The sequence below is a fragment of the Anticarsia gemmatalis genome, chromosome 14 (genome assembly GCF_050436995.1).
Source record: "Anticarsia gemmatalis isolate Benzon Research Colony breed Stoneville strain chromosome 14, ilAntGemm2 primary, whole genome shotgun sequence".
NCBI lineage: Eukaryota > Metazoa > Arthropoda > Insecta > Lepidoptera > Erebidae > Anticarsia > Anticarsia gemmatalis.
The window spans coordinates 11,161,755-11,182,893 of NC_134758.1; the positions used below are offsets into that span (position 1 = coordinate 11,161,755).

Here is a 21,139-nt window from a genome sequence, read left to right on the forward strand (position 1 = left end):
TATATTGAAAGAAACATAAATTGTAGAGTTTTTGTAGCCGCACAAGAACTACAACACGATGATAAGAAATTTTTATCTTTTTACCGAATGTCTAAAGAGTCCTACTTTCATCTTGAGCCGTTTTCAATCTATACATATTATTATAGGTAATAAAATCGTAGGAAAGTCAAAACTGTAGATTGCATATTTTTTATATTTTATCTCTTGGTTGACAGTCCTAAGCCTGTGTAAAGTATGAAGGTAAATCAAGGGATATTTTTGTCTACATTTATACAGTAACAAATAATGTATAAACTATAAAGCAGTTCTCAATTTCTCACAGTTTCTATAGCACCTAGGAGCTGTGAGGAACTGAGGAACTACCTATATTATCAAATGTTAGATTCTGTCAAACTTGAAACGTGGTGGAACTATATAGTTCCGCGAACATGTTTCCTGAACATAGTCCCAATTAGGAAATGAATGATTCCATGTTCAATCCGCTCCGGAACATGTTAAGCGCATGTCTACGCGAGACGCGACGCACAAGCGACCAACACGGCGGGTATCGCGAGACTAGTCGCGAACGCGTAGAATACCAGTATCGTAATGTGAGAGTCTCCATACAAATGTATGTGAGATACTTCGTGGCGACTAGTCTCCGAGACTAGAGTCGCGCGGGCGTATCGTAATGGGAGAAGGGCTTAACATGAAATACATTTTTAAAACCCGTAAAACATGTTCTGTAAAGTCTGAAAAAATCTGCGTCTTGGTACGAGTATCTATTATATAGGTAAATTAAAGAAAGAATAATGCCTAAATCACATTTTAATTTTGATGTTTAGACAAGACACGGCTGTTTTCATAGTCAGACGTTTTTTTCTAACACTTTATGGCTGCAGCTTTAGTTTATAAAGAACTTAAAAACCAGTGTTTCAAACCTCTTTTCTTAAAGCTCAACGCTTGCAGCCACTTGCTTGATATAAAAACAGTGGAACACTTAAGTGCGGTCACTCTATCACTGTGGTCGGCCGCTGTTGACTTAATGGTATTCGACTTGAGTTTGTGTTGCTAAGCACTCACAACTCGTTCCCGGTTCTAATAAGTACTCGTTTGTTTAGTACTGGTTAAGAGGTGGGAGACAAAACGAACTGAAGAATGGTAATAATAATTTGAGCAACGTATTTGCTATTTATAAGTAAAAGCAACTTTGAAAATGTATGAAAATTTATCATTAATTCCAAAATAAAAAACTGAATCTAGTATAAAAATCTGGAACGTAATTCTGTTAGAATATTAAAGACTAGCTGACTCGCGCAACTTCGCTTGCGTCACATAAGAGAATGGGTCAAAGATTTCCCCGTTTTTGTAACATTTTTTACTTGTACTCTGCTTCTATTGGTCGTAGCGTGGTGATATATAGCCTATAGCCTTCCTCGATAAATGAGCTATCTAACACTGAAAGAATTTTTCAAATCGGACCAGTAGTTCCCGAGATTAGCGCGTTCAAACAAACAAACAATCAAACAAACAAACTCTTCAGCTTTATAATATTAGTATAGATTTAGATAATTATGTTTTATCACGCAACTTGTCGCAAAAGCAGACAAACTCCAACCAAAAACATAGATATTGGTGTAAACATATAAATTTTCGATCACAATGCAACGAAATAATTTTGTAAGACTGTCGGTCTATCATCAGCAATAAACGTCAAGTTGCAATTTCAGTTTTATAATAGGCATAAGTCAATCAAAATCCAAACCAAAATAAAAACTATTTTAATCTCTTTAGTCCCCTACATCTCCTAGCTATATCAAATCAAGAAATATCGTGTATAAAACCCCAAAAATACCAAATTTCCTACCCAAAATAGCCTAACAATTACATACATATTGGAGGCAGTTACCCGCTCGTCTGAGCGTGACGTAACGATGGTTTGATACGCTGTCAGCGGCAGCCGCCTCGCCCCTTTACAGCCAGTCTTAACGAGCCCCGCTTAAATAATCACTCATATTGTGAAGGACTATGTCTAGACTTTAAGATTAATTTAGGCTTTATTATGCTATGGATATGTTTAAATATTTAGTACCTATAACTTTTTTGACCGATACTGTCTCATTGTCGGGCAAACTCCTCCACCAGTCTCTATCCTCAGCCATTTCCTGCCATCCTTGCAGATAGGTGTCCAAATTGTATACCTATGACTACATATTATGAAATATAGTAACCCTTGTCGCGTCAATTTCTATTGAACGGATTGTCATGTGATTTGTACAAATAGATAGAGTGATTTTCAAAGAACATTTTAGTATGTCTAAGGCATCATTCGGGAGAAACCAGGGGGCCGCTAGTTTGGTAAAAATAAGTAAGGAGATATATTTGTCCAAGCGCTGATTAAGTTTAATTAATATGCTGGCGATAAAGTCTCCAGACAATTCAAGAGTGTTATGTTAATTAAAAATGTGCAGTTTCGCTCGTATAAGTTATATGATAGTCATAAAAAAATATTAAATTCCGCTTTAAAAGTTCATCGTATGCGCTAGAAGAGAAAATAGTTAATTTTTTATCTTAAAAGTGCGATATATTGATTAACATTCGCTTCGAAAAATCATGGGACGTGTCTTTATCAAATAAAATAAAAACCAAGTGCTATTCCTACCGGGTCATATTGCCAATAAGCCATACAAAATGAGGGACCGCTATATAAAGTTTCAGTTTTCGTAAAGGTTTTATAGACCGTGCTGCGATAAAGCGTGGAGTGTAAAAGGCTATGATCGTCGTACTTGAAATATTGCGTATAATATCGTATTCCGTTCCATAATGGAAACGCAAGAAACGTTCTTGTTTTGTAAACCATTAAAAATAGTATTTTTATCAAATCACAAGGTTCTGAACGCGACTTCGCCCGTAAAAGTACCCGTACTCTAAGTTATAAGCTACATGTTTACAAAATTTCATGAAAAGTCCGTTGAGTAGATTTTGGGTGAAAGTGTGTCAATAATACAAATCTTTCCTCTTTATAGTATAAAAGTATATAAAGAATAGAGAGCAAAACGCGAAAGCAGCCTTGGTATCGGCGTATTTTTCTTAATTGCCCATTTTTTAACCCCAGGTCTTCAATTAAAGTCACCTATTTATAATCTATGATGCCATTTCAACGGTTTTTCCTTGAAGGTGTATCACACTAACTTTTGCATTTACAATATTAGTATGTCTATGTATACATGTTTTATTTATAGCTACACATCGCTGATCGATTTTCCGTCTAACCTTTACAAAACAAACTTTGACTGCGAAGGAAAAGGAATATAAATTAAAAAGTTTTAGATTAAAAAGGCGGTATGCGTCCGCTCTCTTTACTCAGAACTCCATCGACGTTTGAAAAATAGTCTAGCAATGACTGGATTTATATGATATTTTAAAAAGATATCATTTATATGAAGTTAATTTAATGGTGAGAGGAAAGATTATGATGGAGATAACATGAAGTTAAGGCCTGCAATGGGACTTGTTTACGTGTTTGGCGAAATGGTGATTAAAAAGAAATGGTTAAGAATTTGTTTTTAACTCCTTTCAAGTGGAATATTGACAGAACGAGTAACTGTAGCGTGTAACTAATTGTTAAATACTTTAATAGATTTTTATCAATAAGAAATATTTATTTTAAAATCTATAAAGTACTATGTATTAGACGGGTTTGAAAATTTTGTTTTTTTTAAAATTACTGTCTTATGTGATTTAGTTTTTTCATAGTCTCTACCTCAAAGTACACTTATATATTTATATATTCAATCTATTTTTGTCTTACTAACAGTGAAGGTATTTTTTTTGAAAAAAATGTGATAATAAAAATGTCGTATGTAAAACTGAATCATAACGGAAGCTCTTAGAAGAAAAAAACTAATATGCATATGAAATATGTATCAATTTGTACGTAATTCTAGGCAAGATCTTCCTTAATACAGATTCTGCGAAGTCCATTAGGTTGTGTAATGAGGTGGGCGTAACTACACTACTGATAGCTTTGAATAGTTTATATACTACATTGGACATACATGTTCATTATGTATATTTACATGGGTGTAATGTAGTATGTGTAAGAGAGTGGAGATGAATCATGGAATCAGCTGGCGCTTGCGACCGAGGGAAGAACTCACTAATTTTGTTCATTTCGAAAATACTACTAGTGTAATGGAATTAGTTGTAGTTTTTGGGCTGTATTTGATTGTAATGGGATAGTATAGCTATTTTTACATTTATAATGATAGTACTCAAACAAAGTAAATTGGCGTTACCGTATTTTTAATTTAATATAGATCGTTTGTTTTAAAACTTCCTTTACTACAGATTTTTAACTGTACTCAGAAATTTAAGACTTCTGAAATGAGCATTACTTAACGAAATAGTAAAGTATCACATCAAATTATATATTTAATATACACACATGGAAACATACTTCAATAGACAGTATTACTACAAACACAACTTCAATTAACCATTGATATAGTCTGTGGTCAGTTGTTGTCTATTTACGAACTGGCTGTATTCCGCCACTAGAGATTTACTGCCGACCCCGCCAGCCTTTGTGCTGCTGTATTAATACAAATGTTTGGCTTTAATAACAAACCATTTACTGTACTCATTATGGCACTGTTTTCCCAAGAGTTTTCCTTTAGGCATAAGTGTTATAGACCGAAATGTGGTATTTGTTATTCATTGGATTGTAATAGAGCGTGAATAGAAATTCAATGGTTATCTGAATAAATCTTATTTGTAACGATATGAATAAAATCAATAAAATTTCAACCCTTCTTATTTTATTTCGCCTATAGTTATATAGATTTTTATGCGAACCAAGTCACAGGCCCCCGTTAGTTACAGATAGTTGTGAATAAATTAATCTTTAGCTACGAATTTATAGTATTTTAAAACAAGACAAAAAATAAAAAGAGTTTTATAAAAACGTCGGTTTTACGGTTTCGGATCTTTACGATTCAAGAACTCTATTCAAAAGAAAAAGAAAGCTGGCAACGACAGAACAGATTCAAAAAAGAATCTCATCGCTCGATATTCAAATTCGCCACTTCGGAATTGGAATAAAGGGATGTGGAACAGAAACAGTGCGTTCAACATAAACGTGACTATGTTGCTCCGTGTCGAATTGTGCATTCAAATGTAGAACACTGTGTTCGAAATAAAAAACAAAAGTTTGTGATTCGAATGGATTGTTTGACAGGCTATGAAAGGTAGGTAATATAATAATATTCAGTTCGAATAAAATGGTGGGCCACAGAATAATATGTACGGAAAAATATTGCAGATACCTAAATTTAAGCCGACTTCTACATAGTTGGAGGAAAGGTTAAGCTGTTGACTAGAAATACCTAAATTTGCTTCACGAAAACACACCCATATTTAAAGTATTATAATATTTCTGGTAATTGCTCAGATGGGGCGGAAATCTTGCGTGTTTCAGGGATGCGGGTGACGGAAATGTAACTACGACTATGTTTTTCTATTCCGTCGTCAACACTTCTCTTTCTTTTGTTATTACAATTTACGTTGTTGCGGCTTGTTGCTATATTCAGACTGTATTTATTTTTACAACGGATTGTTGCTATATTCAGGCATGCAGGGTTATACAATATACAGTATTTATCCTCCATTATTGAGATTGCTCCCATTTAATGCTAAACTATAAGATATCTTGATTTGTTTGTCAAAGCATTGTTGGGGTTAATTGAACGCAACTGACTGTTCGTTTCTTTGAGAAGGGTTCTATGGTAATGCCTTCTGTATAGTTTCAGAATGAAATATTGTGGCCGTGGGCGTTTGTATGAGTTGAAAGTGACTTTTTTATTCAATGTGTTATCGTAAATTTTCATATGAAAGAATTTAAAATTGGAGCTAATAGTATTGGTGCTAAACTAGTATTAAGCTAGAAATAAGAAGCTTTACCTAATTTTACTTTATGCTATGGAAGAATATTTCTGTCGTTCAGAACGTTGTTTTCATACATGCCCTATATTAATTACATAAAATAGACTTGATTGGATACATTAAGTACAATCGTTTTCCGTTTTCCTCTACAAATCGATGAAGGTTAAGAAGTTCACAGTAAAGGTTAAGATTTAAGGTCAAGTGTAGGTGGAGTTGAGTCCAGCTGCCCAGTTTCTTGTGTCGATTGCTACCGTATCCTTACCGTGATTTTAACTGTTTAGTTTCAGTGCAGATTTTTTTTCCACAACCATTACCTGTTATCATGCCGTATTGATTGTTGAATTTATTAGCAAGAAAAACTACTTTCTCTTTTACTATAATATGTTTTTTAAGAAGAGTGTTTATAAGATTATTAAAAAAAAACTCTTTAATAACGCAAAGCAAGAGTAATCATCAATAACATACGAGTAACATAGACTATATTTCGTTCAGCGAAAACCCAAAAACCGAAATCGCCGAAGAAAGCAAATATCGGTACAAAAAAAAGCAAATCTTATTCTCATCAAAAAGGTCAGAGAGACTGACCGCCCCTCATTCCATTAGCAGACCGTAGCATCAAGATGAAAGTAGTGTATAGTGACGTAACAATACACAGTGACCCAAATACTTGCCGCCCTTTGCTTTGACGAATGAACTGGTGACGTCATTTGCTAGCTTTCATTCATCAAATCTTGTGTTTTGTTTTAAGAATATTTCCTGGCACGTAGTTTAGTCATGGCTGTACCGAAATGCCGTGAAATTAAGGAGTGATTTCAGTGTAATGTGGGGCGCCAGGAGTGTGAATAGAAACAACTGTTTTTGAGTCGTATAGTTATAATAATGAATTATCTTACATGCTAACCCTTACATTTCTAGGGTGGAAGAGAGTACACACACTACATCAGATCAGGGTGATAAGCATGAGAAAACTTTGTGCGTACCATTAGTATCTTATAATTATCCTGTTTAATAGAATATTTATTAATGAAAATTCGACGTCAGTATAATTTAATGCGTCTGAGTTAATATACACACAAACATAATATCACGCCTTTTTCCTAATGGGGTAGGCAGAGACCAAAGAACCCCACTTGATACGATCCTTACAGACTTTCTTTGCCTCGTTCACATACATACATCTTGTTATACAGGACCGTTGGTTAGGAGTACTACGCACCTGACCTTTTTGTAAGGCATCGTCGATTTGATCCGTGTTCGTCTAGGGCGCCTTCCCGGCGTTTCCATTTACATTTGTATAAATATTTGTAACATTATCGGGACTATCCTAGAACGATACTTCTATTTTAATGCATCCAAATAGAGTTAACTACTGAATGCTGTGAACAGTTAAATAATTAAGTTATTTACATGTAACAAATAGCTTTCAACTGGAATGTACAATTTGGTAGAGTTATGCGAGTATGTCTATGTATATCTACGTCTATCGTGTTTATATCGCCCACGCCAATAACAGGCGATACGTGAGGAGCTTGCTAATAGCAATGGTACTAAAAGCATTCTGCTATTTACGTACTAATATTATGAACAGAATAGATGTAAAATACATTATATAACTTTTAAAAGACAGGGTTATTGATTATTAATTCGTATCTGTGTCTCTATAATAAAATAAGTTCTTTTTACATTATCACTGGCCAGTAAAGAAAAAAATAGAAATAGAATTTTAAATTACGAATTATTTGACATTCAGTCCGTAAAAGAGTTCCATTTAAAAAAAGTAAAAAAAAAGAAATCTGTTAACCTAATTTTCTTTATTTAAATTGATTTATGAACGAAAAGGCGCGAAAGTTTGCCAGTCGAAAAAACTCTTAAACCTTTTAGGGATGAAATCCGATTTGTGTCAGAGTAGTTGGCACGTTCAATAAATCTTTTTTCTATACAATGGCTATATAGCTACCTCACGGCTGTCTCATACACGGTATGAAGGTAAATCATTATTTAATACTTAGCGACCTCCTTTTCTGATGACAACGAATTTTTGGAGGCGGTTTCTTATATGCCTGTAAGAATTTATGTAGGTTTTGGAGAAGTATAAGATGTTGAATTTTTACAAAAATGGCAAAGTTTTGGTACAAGTGTGATTGCAATTTCTTTTACAAATTATTTTTTTACGTACTTTAAATCACGCCTTTTTCGCGCATGGGGGTAGACAGTGTAGACACAGACAAAAAAAAGACATAATTTTTATGCCTATTAAGGCCGTTACCTATGTTTTAAGAAATTACACATGATTTTAATTTTCTTAAAAAATCTGCCTTAGAATCTGTAAAAAAATCCAAATTTGATAAGAAGTCTTTCATGAAAACGCTTATATATCAAATTTTCTGCAATTTTAAGCTACAAGAAGTTATGGTGAAGCCAGACAGAGAGAGTTATAAACCCAGTTGAGAACTTATATAACACAACTTGTTCAACAAAACCAGTGTTAGTTTTACATAAGCCGTTCTATTTTCAACTGTTGACATTTCACAACGTGAGTGCTTACAAACCGTTATGTTCAGCCATTTTCACTTCTCAGTATTAGGTAGAATATTCCAGAAATTTGAGTACGAGTTGCTACGACGTACCTAATCAACGTTTTCAAGAAAAACCTTTTGAAATACGAGTTTTGATTGCTTTTTACTTCGAACACATATTGTGCAGTCGTTTTTCTTAGTAATAATAGTAATTGAATCAGCTTCATTTGGTGTAATTTATTGATTGAAAATCTGTACGTATATAATAAAACATAGTTCTATATTTCTGTGATGCCTAAGTTTCTGTACATTAAAAAGGGCCTCCATCGCGGCTGTCGCAAGAACTACTCTTTGGAATTGAGTAGATTTTTTTTTTGATTTGGTAGTTTCTCATAAAAACTAATAAACTAATACCTTTTCATGATTAAGAATATGTAACTCAAAGATAGGTCGTATTGTTCGAATATAACACGTCTTCTCATACCTAGCTAAAGATGTTTTATAAAGCGGGTTACAATATTTCTGCTTTTATAATATTCCCGTTAACTTTTACAATCAAAGGTACTACGAGAATAAAGATAAAAGAAGCGATCTAAAGCCGGCCATCTTAATGAGACATCTCAGTAATTTATAACAGTCTTTTATTTTAATAAAGACTTGCATCTGGCCGCCATCATTCAAAACGTTCCGATTTACGGAGATTCTTTTACTTGAGCAAAAAGTATGATTTGTTTCTGAAGAAATGTATTTATTGTAATTGTGTACATAAAAAAAGCTTATCGTACTTTAGAATAATGCTTAAAAGCTTAAAACATGTTTTACGAAGTTCTAAAATTTTTTTATCCAATAAGATTTTAGACAGCAAATCCATTAGCCGTACCTTTTTATTTTTATTGCCTGTAATCGTAATAAGGTTTTCAAAGACCTTAAGTTTCATACGAATACCATTTTGTTGCCTGGATATTCAATCTAAACAACAAAAGCTGTCTAATAACCAAGCTACCTATACATACTTGTATGTTATTGAAACCGGCGGCCGATAGAAGCTCCTACAAAAATCCGCGTCCGAATTACGTGCTTATCTCCACGAAGGCTGCGTTATCTGTCCCGTTGTGTTAGTCGTTATTGTTCGAATTACTTCTATTCTCTTTGATCTGAAGGAATGCTTTGTCATTCCTCTGATTACCTATTAGCTTTGTCACGATTTAGGCTTATTTGGGAATATTTTTGAAGTCATTTTGGTAATGTTTTTAGGAACTAAATTGATATCTTGGTAGAAAATAAATTTAGTGTACAAAGACAATAGTGTTTAGAAAAATTTGTGGTTCAATTTACGCTGTGACAATCTAACTGCTGTCTGGCTGCTACAACTAAATCACTGGATTTCATACCTTACATGGAAGACCACAGAAAAGCAAAACGTATTGCTCCTAAAACCAATACCTTGAATCCACCACTAACGCCTACTAATGTACTCGTATATCTAAAAGGGAACTACAATTTTCATCGTAAATACTTTTTTCTACAGCAAAAACCTCACACAAAACAGTTCCATTAAAACGTGCACATTGCTGAAGGCTAATATCTTATCTCTTTTATTGCAGGTGAGCAGTCCAACTCAATACTTCTGGTACCGAACAACTCTTCAAATATCAGAAGACATCAACTACCCGGAGTCATTCAACTACAAAATAGCCCTTGCGCTAGTCATAGCCTGGATTCTAGTCTATCTCTGCATGATAAAAGGCATTGCTTCCTCGGGAAAAGTTGTCTACGTTACAGCTACCTTCCCATACATAGTCCTGGTTATATTCTTCTTTAGAGGCATCACTTTGAAGGGCATGAGTGATGGTCTCATCCATCTCTTCACTCCAAAATGGCACAGGATTCTCGACCCTGTTGTCTGGCTAGAAGCAGGCACGCAGATATTCTTTTCCCTTGGCTTGGCTTTCGGCGGTCTCATAGCCTTTTCGTCCTACAATCCAGTTGACAACAACTGTTATCGTGATGCGATTATGGTCTCTATGACTAACTGCTTAACGTCTATGTTTGCTGGGATTGTAGTTTTCTCTATAATTGGTTTTAAAGCCACGATGGTTTACGAGAAGTGCTTGGATGTTAGGAATGAGACTTTGTTGGAGGTGTTCGGGCCGGCGTATCGGACGATGGTGCTGCCTGATGCTGGGCAGACAGTCACGTTGGATTTTAATGGAAATATATCGAAATTGGTGATGCCGCATCTACCGGAGTGTGATTTGCAAAAGGAATTGGATAATGTAAGTAACTGTCTTCATTCACTTATTTGGTAACATGCTTGACATTGTTAACAAACAATAACATTTGATATTGTAGCAAATCTATGAGTCGTTTATAGTGTATTAGTACTACTTTTTATTCTGTGATATAATAAACTGCAAGTAAAAATGTTTATCCAAAAGCTACAAGTCTACAGTGGAATAATTAAACGCCTGAAGAGCATTTCATTTTGTCTCTACACCACTTTGTAAACCGCAGACGCTACTTTTAAGTCAGCCACAGCAATGTTGAAAATTATAGCTTAAACCGAAATGTTTTCACACAAAGAACAATTTTACAATATATACAATGACATACGTACATAAAAACGACCTTTTCCTGTTGGGGTAGGCAGAGAACAAAAAAACAGAAACATATTTTCAAAAATGTTCATAGTATCGTTCAGAAACAAAAGTTTTTTTTATGAACAAAAAAATCTTTTTAAATATGAACAATGTTTAATATTAAAAGTTGTTGAAAGAATTAAGAAATAAACACCAGAAGAGCGGCAAATATTTCAGTCGAATCTGAATTTTAAATTCTGTTTGATGGAGATGGTAATTCATGAATTACGAACTGGCTTTAACGAAGCGCTGCTTCCGGCTTCGTGATATTTTTTTATAGGATGTAGTAAAATTTGGCGGGAAAAATTATATGGCTGATATTGATTGAATTCTTGCTTGAAGTCAAATTTGGGGGAGTGACGTAATAATGTCAGGCATGGAACATTTTGCTCTTCATTTTAAAAACAGTTTTTGCATATTATTGCGGTGCGGATTTTAGTAAAACTATTTATTTTGTAAAATGTATTTTAAAACGAAAACTACATATTCTGCGAAATAAATTTGATGTTTTTATCAGGTCATCCATCCATTAGGTACTTGAAAACATTTTTTTTTGTAAGTTTGTAAAATGGTCCGTGGTCACAATTTTTCAGTATGTATTCGTAATTTCATTTGTTTGTATTTTTTTCAATGTTATATCCTTACATAAGATACAGACATTTCAATGGTTTCTATAATAAATACAATGTCAATAATATAGGTCAGAAGGTCACAAAAGGTCCTTACAATATATGTATGCACCCTTTCATACTTAACATGTAAAAGGTTTTATTTATGTTTCACAAAAGACTCGACCACCTGAATGGGCAATTTATATCTTTATTCAAAATTCTGTAGCCATATGAGAGATTTTAGAACTAAAAAATTGTAACTTTAATATATTGGTGGTAAAAATTTAATTTTAAATTGAAATCAATTAATTGTACTTTCTTTTGACCTTTAAGAGACTATCAAAATTTTACACGTTTCATAAATTTATACTTGAAATTGTAATTTTCGTCAGAACGCCTGATTGCAAAATCTATCAATATCAAATTAACTTAAAACATTATTTTGGTACGATGCCAAAAGTCAATGTAGCCCTTGCTTCATCGGCGTTATATGGCGAACCAAAGATACGGTAACGCGTTTGCTAATTTGCTATAGCTTTCATAAATATACGTAATGGAGGAATGACGTTCAAACTATAATAATGGTTGCTGTGTCATAAAACCTAACGTCCCATTTTTTATTCCAAGCAATCTGTTTCTTCAATATTTCCCTTTTCTTTATAGATTTAACCAAATCTGACCTATATAGGTATACTACAAAATCATTGCTATAACTTAGTCCTACATGATATTTAAATCAACCCTTCGAAATTACAGCATGTACCTTGTATAGTGTATAGATACCAACTATTTTTATTTTCCTTCCACAGACAGCTTCCGGCACAGGCCTTGCATTCATCATCTTCACGGAAGCCATCAACCAATTCCCTGGAGCCCAGTTCTGGTCCGTCCTCTTCTTCCTCATGCTGTTCACATTAGGCATAGACTCACAATTTGGCACTCTCGAAGGAGTCGTAACCTCCATAGTGGACATGAAACTATTCCCTAATCTACGCAAGGAGTATTTAACCGGTGGTCTATGCCTCATCTGCTGCCTGTTGTCTATGGCCTTCGCTCATGGATCTGGCAGTTATATATTTCTCCTTTTCGATATGTATAGCGGGAATTTTCCGCTGTTGATTATTGCGTTCTTCGAGTGCGTTGGGATTGCTTATGTGTATGGAGTTAAAAGGTGAGTTTTTTATTTATTCAATATAGTTTTTTAGTAACTAGTTATGAATAGAGTATGTTGTGATAAAGATTTCCCACACTCGATACCTTTGAATGCAGGCGGGTGGGCATGGGTTCGATTCCCAGACGGAATAAATATTTGTGTGACACATAAATAGTTCTTCAGGTACATTTTTATGGGTACTTTTGCCGTGGTTATTCAAAACATCATTAAAAAATTATGAACCTGGTTCAAACGGGCAAAATTTAAAATACGGTCCTTATTTTGCTATACAACCTACACAAAGTCACCAAATATCTGTCCCTAAGAATACATTCTAAACAGTATCTCTCTTCTCTACATTGCTTCCTTTTAACCTCTGTTCGACTACTGGGCAAAGGCGTCTTGTCCCCTCCAGAATTCAGTTTCAATAGCACTTTATATAAAAGAAACAGCTCCCACTGTGACTATCCGATAAGCAGTGGCACAGTAAACTGAAATGAAATGAAACACAAACAGTGAGTTGACTTAAACCGTATTAGTTTAGGACGCTTGCTTATTCCTTACTTGCGTACAATATTGAGAGGTCTGGTTATAACTTAGTTGAATTTACTCAAGTTATGAACGTTTTAGATTGGAGAATAACTACTGTCAAGCTGAACATGTTAGTTGTTCTTTTGTCTCTCTCTGTGTTTTGTAGAGTCGTAGGTCCGTCTCGTAATTTTTGGCACGGTAAATAACAGGCTTTTTTGTTTTGTCGTATAGTTAGTTGCTCAAGCCGCCCGAAAGGCCTTTGACATGGTTTTACCATTTTTATCTAAGTAGATAACAACCGGGACCAACTATTTACGTGCTCTCCGAAGCACGAAGACGTTCAGTTCAAGTACCACTTTGCGGCCACCCATCTGTAGAATGATCGAGCCACTGATCGTTTATCGACGATTGAGCGCAACTGACTATGAGCGCCTCAAAATAACATTGTAAATAATGTTCAGAAAAAGAGCAGATTACGTTTGATTCAACTATCTCTACGTAAATCTTATAAAATCCGTGACACACTCACAAATATTAGTAATAATCAATAATTTTAAGTTTTCTTAAAAAAATATAAAACTATACTTTTATACTTGGCTTAATTCAAATCAAAGCATTAACAAATGTCATGAAAACGTGAGCATAATAATATGAGGCAACTTCTTAGTACACAATTTAAGCAGTAATTATATGCTTGTGAAATGTGTAGAGACTTAGTCAACTAATTAAACTACTAGTGAACTTCCTTCAGTACGTTAAGCTCTCACTGAAGGTTCCAAGCCTCTTCATAATTGTTTTAGTTTCAACTTATAAGCTTTTAAAAGAATCTTTCGTTATTAAATACTTTTTTTGTACGTAAAATTACGTCTGTTATGTTCAAAGGTTTTACTTATTTAAAAAAATACAACTCCTGCATTAAGAATAGCTCTTGTGACCGCATTTTGGTATTTGAACTAGGCGTCTCCGTGCTTCGGAGGCACGTAATTTGGTCCCGGTGGTTGTCAATAAAGATAACAGTCATTAAGTCAGAGGCCAGAGGACAATAGGTTGACCACTAACCATACGCAAAAAAAAAACGATCACTAAGTCGGTTTTAAGATTATTCTAGTATTCTTTTCAAATCTGATGTCAAATGGCGTAAAAGTTATTTCAATATAAGTGTTCGTAACTAGGATAAAATGTTAGTGTGTAGTCAATCGGGCGAGTGAGGGTCTCAGTTCAACTCGGCGGAACGATTGGCGATCATCTTTATAACTTGTTGGAGAACTTTCTGCCAAATATATTGAGTGATATAAGTTATTATCGCTTTAGTTTTCCTAAGAAATTGTGTGTTGTAGGGGCTTTGTTTTGTGTAGTTTATATTTTGAAACATATTATTTAAATAGGTCTTAGTTACATATTTCCAAACCTAGAACTTAATATCTAAGAAATTCACTGCCTTGGGTGCAACTTGAACATCCATGAATAAAGTTATATAAAGTAAGGTAGGTAACGATAAATATATTATTGATCATATATATCTACTTGTCTTTCGTACCTATGTAAACGTTGGATAGGTTACACTTGAGTGGTCCGTAATCATACCTCTTAGTATATCGATGTAATTTCATTGTAATCAGTAAAATCTCAAGTTACTCATACAAAACTCGTTTACATATTTTGTCATTTGTCCCAAATATTATATTATTACGTAGAATTAATTGATATTAAGTCGGTACAAAGTGTTCCTTCTCTCACAAGATACACTCATTCAATTAAGATTATAATTGGTTTTAATTAGAAAAGCTTGGGACGACGGTTCCATTACGAATTTGATAGAATAGGGTATTAAAATTATGATAGAAAATTATATTTTTTCTTCTTTATTGGTCGATAAAAGATATTTCTAATAACTTCTTTTTAAATTACAGCAATTGTAAGTGTGGTAATGGTTCTACGACTTACATCTTTAGCTATTTTTGAGTGAAATGTAGAATATCCTAATCGATAAATTTTATAACCCTATACTTACTTACTTAATTTTTTAAATGGTTCTTAACGAGTTGCGAAATCGTAAACTAGCATTTGATTAATGTAGTAAGGTTTACTTTCTTATTCCGAGACTACATTCATAGGTAAAGCAGTGGGATAGAAATAGTTAGTTAAAAAAATCTACGCAAACTAGCAATTATCATGTACTGAGCCTTGTTGGCAATTAACAGCTGTTACGCGTCCGCCATTTTGTCTAGTGTCAATAAACATCACAGACACTCAGGGTTGGATTTAGGTACGTTGAAAAAGATAGTACAGAAAAATGAAAAGGATAGTATTTCCAAAAAAATTATAGTACACTTTCATTATTTTGAATTTACCTTATTATGTAGTCATTAAAAGCAACAATTGTGTTTCAGCATTAAACACAAAAGCAAGCCTTTTTAAAATCCGATACAAAAAATGTGTAAAACAAACTAATTTCACTGTGAGAATGAGTAGTGTTGCAATTTTTTTATGAACGGTAAATGCTATCGCAATGATTTTTGGTTATTTTATAAGAATATTAGTCTAATTATGTTGTTTTACTTTAATTTTATACCTAATTGTGATCAGAATTCGGTCGGATACACTCACGATCGAAATATTTATATCAAATAAAACTAAAATTCGGGAAAATTCACTAATTTAAAATTATAGTATTTTACCGTACTATCCTTAGATGTGGATAGTATATAGTACAAAGGGCGAAATTATAGTATAAATACTATAATTATAGTACAAAATCCAACCCTGCAGACACTACAATTGTACAGCTTTTCAGCCCGTTTTTGTCTCTCTGACTGTTTCAATTAAAAACCTTTTCTGGTACTAGTTGGCAATTTTATTTCGAGTGCCTTTTTCCTTTGTAACGCGAAGTGAAGATTAAATTCACGGGGTGCTTCAATAAAAAGCAAGCGTTAGTCGCTTTATCTAGCTGGTGCAGAAAACTATTGTAACTTTACTAAAAGCTTTATGTTCAGAATTTGATGTTTATAACCAGCTTATATATAAGGACCAGTGTTCATTGGCAGCTCGGCATAACTAGAGATTTTACGCGAAAAATAAACGTATAATTTAAGTGGTAGTAGGTACGTTGATATGATAATAATGTCCTTCTTATCGATATTCGGCTATGGCCTCCAATTTCATTGCAACCATCTAATTTTGTGGAAATATTAAGCTAAACCTTACCATAGAGCCTTCAGAATGTCATGGGATCCTTTGCTATCGTACAGCCGTTTACGAGATGCCAAAGCAAGATAACATCCATTAATAAGTTATTTACTTAATGCAATTAAATCATTTTTAAGTAACCGCATTATAATTTACCTATTTGTATTGTAAAAATACGAATGCTAAAATATTAACTGCTGTATCATGGCGCTTATGTGCACTGAGCTTAACTTCATAGTTATAACTATAAAGTTTTAGGTTTAGACTTTATCCTTCACCCACGCTTTAAAACGTAATCCCTATTTACTGAAAGTGTCTGAAAGTATCCAATTTCGGGAGCTCTATATGAAAATTTAAAGCGAATTTTCAAAGGCAAGCTACGATGTATAACTATGAAAAGCGGAGGCAAAAGAGCTTAAATATTCCCAAATTATACTAAGACAGAGGAGCTTATTTCATACATGTAATTATGTACTACACAAATATACAAAATATGAAAACCATGAGGCGTTCTTTGGTATCTGCTTACCCCTGTGAGAACATGGCGTCATTTTATCTATTTGTGTATGCATTTTATACTGCTAAAATTTTAATACATGTAATCAACTCGTATTTTTCTTATATATTTGTATATATGATTAATTTACCTCATTCTGAATGTTGTAAATAATATATGTATAGATTTGTAAATATTGTTTCAGCAGCTCTTTATGTAAAAAATATTAACAATTTTTAAGATTTTAGTCATCCATTTTTGCGTGGTTGAAAAGATTAAGCAGATTTTTTTTCATATGTTACATAACTTTGAGGCAAAGGCAACCGTTACATAAGTCCACATCAAATATACAAGGTAATGTGTCTCGACCGTTTTTCTTTTTTATTTACGGTCGCTTTTTAAATAATTCCTTTTTAGATGCCAGTTTTATAAAAAGAAACAAGGGTTAGGCGAAGAATTTTTCTCTTTTAAAAATGGTGACTGAGAATTTAAGTGCCTACTCTTGTATAAATAATTTAGGTATTTTCAAGACCTAAATAAAATGTACTTTAATAATCACTTAAATAGGTGTAACAGTAGTCATATTGTAAGATGTAGTCGCTTATACTACCAAATCTATTTTTGTAGGACTACAAAGGATCAACTTAAATTTCAATCACAAATTCGGACACCTTTTTTGTATTTTTTTTCCCCTATTTAATAATATATTTCCAATAAATATTCAAACAGAAACTATTTACCCGCGAAGAAGAGTCCAATTCCACACATGATTAAAAAATGCTACAAATATAAATTCAAAAATGTTCCGCGCTCCATCCGCCATTTTGTATTACAATTTCATCTCTCATTTCAATATTGGAATAATTGTACTGTGAATGATGATACCGGCACTGCGAGTATTGTCGTGTTTGTTCAACAATATGTGGCTGATTCCGTTGCATGTCAATAATGAACGAATGGCGGTTAATTTAATTTTAATGTGTTGTTTTGTTAACTCATTTTACTTTATGAAAGCTTTTAAATCAATTCATATAAAACTTTTCCGTTACTGACTGGTTGATGTCCAGTTTCTGAGGCACATTTAGCGGTAGTTTATCTATTCAATCTGTCATGTTTATATGAGCTTCGCTATCGGACAAAGCACAGACGAAACTACGGGGCGTAGAAAGTTGAAATTTGGTTTGAAGATTCTTTAGGAAGTAGAGGAACACTAAAAGGTGATTTTTGTAAATTACATTCCGAAAGGGGTGAAATTTTAACGCGGGTGGAAAGCTAGTTATAAATTAAAATGTTATAATAGCCTATCATGCTAAAGACTATTTAAAAAGTAATAAAAGTATAACCGAAGCATAAAGAAAGTAATATATTTTAGTTTAGTCCAATAAATCCTATTTATATATTAGATATTTCAAAATATCCTAGAAAGATCACAAAAACACAATCACTAACAGTTTCCATAGCTTTCCGAAAATTAATAGACTAGTAATTTGAGAAACCCTTTCACATTTCCCTTGCATTGTCTTACCATAGAGCATAGTTAATAACCCATTATACAACGATCTATCAAAGACAATCCACAAAGGAATTCACGGTGAAGAGATAGAACCCTGTCGTACTGAAATATTACCGTCGAACATTCCAGAATGTCTCGTCTTTGAAGATTTTTGACGGCGATATTTTGAGGTTATGTCGTTTCTTTTACTTCTTTGTTGATGTAAATGAATGTATTTTACTGTTAAATTAAGTTAGGGAGTTTGGTTCAAGTTATCTGTGAAAGACTTTTATGCTTGAAATTTTCCCGTAAATTGCAATTACTATGTCCGAACTTTATATAAATTATAAACGTTTGTTACATGAAACCATCAACTAGAGGTATTATGAAATATGCCATAGGGCTGGTTGAAGATACGGAATACAAAAAAGAAGAGACAAAGAAGAAGAAATACAAAAAGTAGCTATTGTCGAAAAACAAGAAAACACGCGGAGTCGTAAGCATAGTCGTATAAATTAAGTTTAAACAGTCACAAAGTTATGAGGGTAAGCTAATAAACTCTAGCTCTAAATGTCATTATCACCAAAGTAATCATTGTCTAGCTGCTACACCTTAATTATCTAACTTGCAGGGGTAAATTAAACTTTAGGGACATAGGGACAAGTAAAATAACTCCATAAAAGGGTTTTTAATACAGTAAAAATATTGTCTGTTTTACCAAAATAAGTAAGTAGAGTTTATAGATAGGTAATATGACAGAAATAAACATGGCTCTTTTTTGCTGTCGAGCAAAAAAAGGAGTGAACCAAACTATACTTCCTGATTTTCGAGCTTATTTATATACTGTCTTGTTCCATCACCTTCGTCTACATAAAGTACATATACTACACGATGATCATAAACTGTTCGAAGTGACACCCCCTTCGGAAATAAGCTGCCGTCGTTCGAACTTTATACAATACTATAAAGGTGTTGTATGACTTGACAGAAGTAAAGTTTATAGGCTGAGCAGTGGCGTAGCTGCCGTTTGAGCGGGGCACCGGGGCACCGTCCTTAAGGGGCTCCCCGGACTATGATCAATGAAGCAATTTTTTTATTGTGTCTCGTAGATTGGATGTAGAGGGCTCTATCTTATTTGTTAGCACCGGACGCAGTGCCTTAAAAACTACATTTTGTTTTAAAGAAAATTCCCGTACTTAGAATTGCTCTCGTGTCGCGGGGACTTTTACAAACACAAAAACAACGGACAAAAAGTACAGATCCGGAACAAATAATTATTCCGTGTAAGAACGGAAACCACGACCCTCCGGCGCACTGATAACGGCGCGGCGACATTAACCACTGCGCCACGGAGGTAGTCACACTACCTATCTACTCCACTGAATCTGAGATTTAAGCCATCAATTTCCTTCGAGTGTTTGATCTTAATAATAAATTTATCTGATCTTAGACTAGAGTAATATTTATTAGAAGTATTAATGATTAGGTAAAGTCTAGTCTATTTTAGGATACGATCAATAACAGCGCTGAGTTGGGTTTTGTATCTACGAATTTATAAATCTTTGCTTCTAGCATCAGGATAATTCGTTAATATAGGTCGCACAATAATTTTATTTCATTCATTACAAATATCATTATGGTTTCATATCTTATGTAAAGTCTTCAGCCGAACTTGGCTAACGTGGTGGACTCAAGGCCTTACCCCTTCCTTGATTCGGGAGTAGACCCTTGTCCAGCAGTGGGACAGATATGGGTTAAAAAAAATCTTACCTAACATTCCATAAAATCCAATGTTATGACAATATAAAAAATTGTTTATAGACATTACCAAGATAAATAGTAACTCAAATCTGACATTGGTAATCAACAATTAATTCGCCTTGACCATTCACAGAGCAGTCTTAGGTGCAAATCAATATTTCTTAAAAAATATGAATTCATCAAACTTAGTAGGCACGCGCAGGAAACAATTGACGGACTTTCACAGACTTTTTACGAACGCTAACTTGTCTAAAGTCGGAAGTCCGTAAAATCTTTATTCATCAACAGTTTTCCGGATTCGCGTCATTTTTCTTCGCCGTTCATTTTTATTAGGTTCGCGAAGATATCGTTACTTTATTATTATTATGATAGAGATTCAGTTTTCATTGTTATAATAATATTAGGATTAATGAGGTATGAAATTTGAGTGAGTTATTTCGACATGAAGTTATTAAATCTAAAATTACGCTCGTATAGTTCGATCTTTACTAGGCTCTACACTTTCTTGATTTTTCTTGATTTTCTATTGTAACAATTTTAAGAAAAAATTGAAAAGTTAGGTTTTTATTTTAGGGGAAACTAAACATTGAGTAAAATCAATTGCAAGACTAAAATCGACTACATAATATTTCCCCAAGCGACTCATTTATGTTATGGCCAATTATGTTCCATTTAAAAACGTTGCTTAACTGCATAGTTTAATTTTAAGTAGTAAAGTTAAGCGATAAATGTAATTTGAAAGTCACCTTCCATACAACCTCAACAAATATAATGTAGAAGTTACGAATAAGTACACAGCGTCCTAAACTAACACAAAACTACATACTGTTAC

At 33.6% G+C, this 21,139-nt stretch overlaps 1 protein-coding gene across 1 annotated transcript in view; it reads left to right on the forward strand.

Moving 5' to 3' along the window:
* LOC142978527 (sodium-dependent neutral amino acid transporter B(0)AT3) overlaps positions 1–21,139 on the forward strand; it is a 43,259-nt gene that overhangs the window by 15,989 nt on the left and 6,131 nt on the right. Inside the window, exons 2-3 of the mRNA XM_076123006.1 lie at positions 10,043–10,714; positions 12,498–12,859. Coding sequence (XP_075979121.1) covers positions 10,043–10,714; positions 12,498–12,859 — 1,034 coding nt within the window. The remainder of the gene's footprint in view (positions 1–10,042; positions 10,715–12,497; positions 12,860–21,139) is intronic.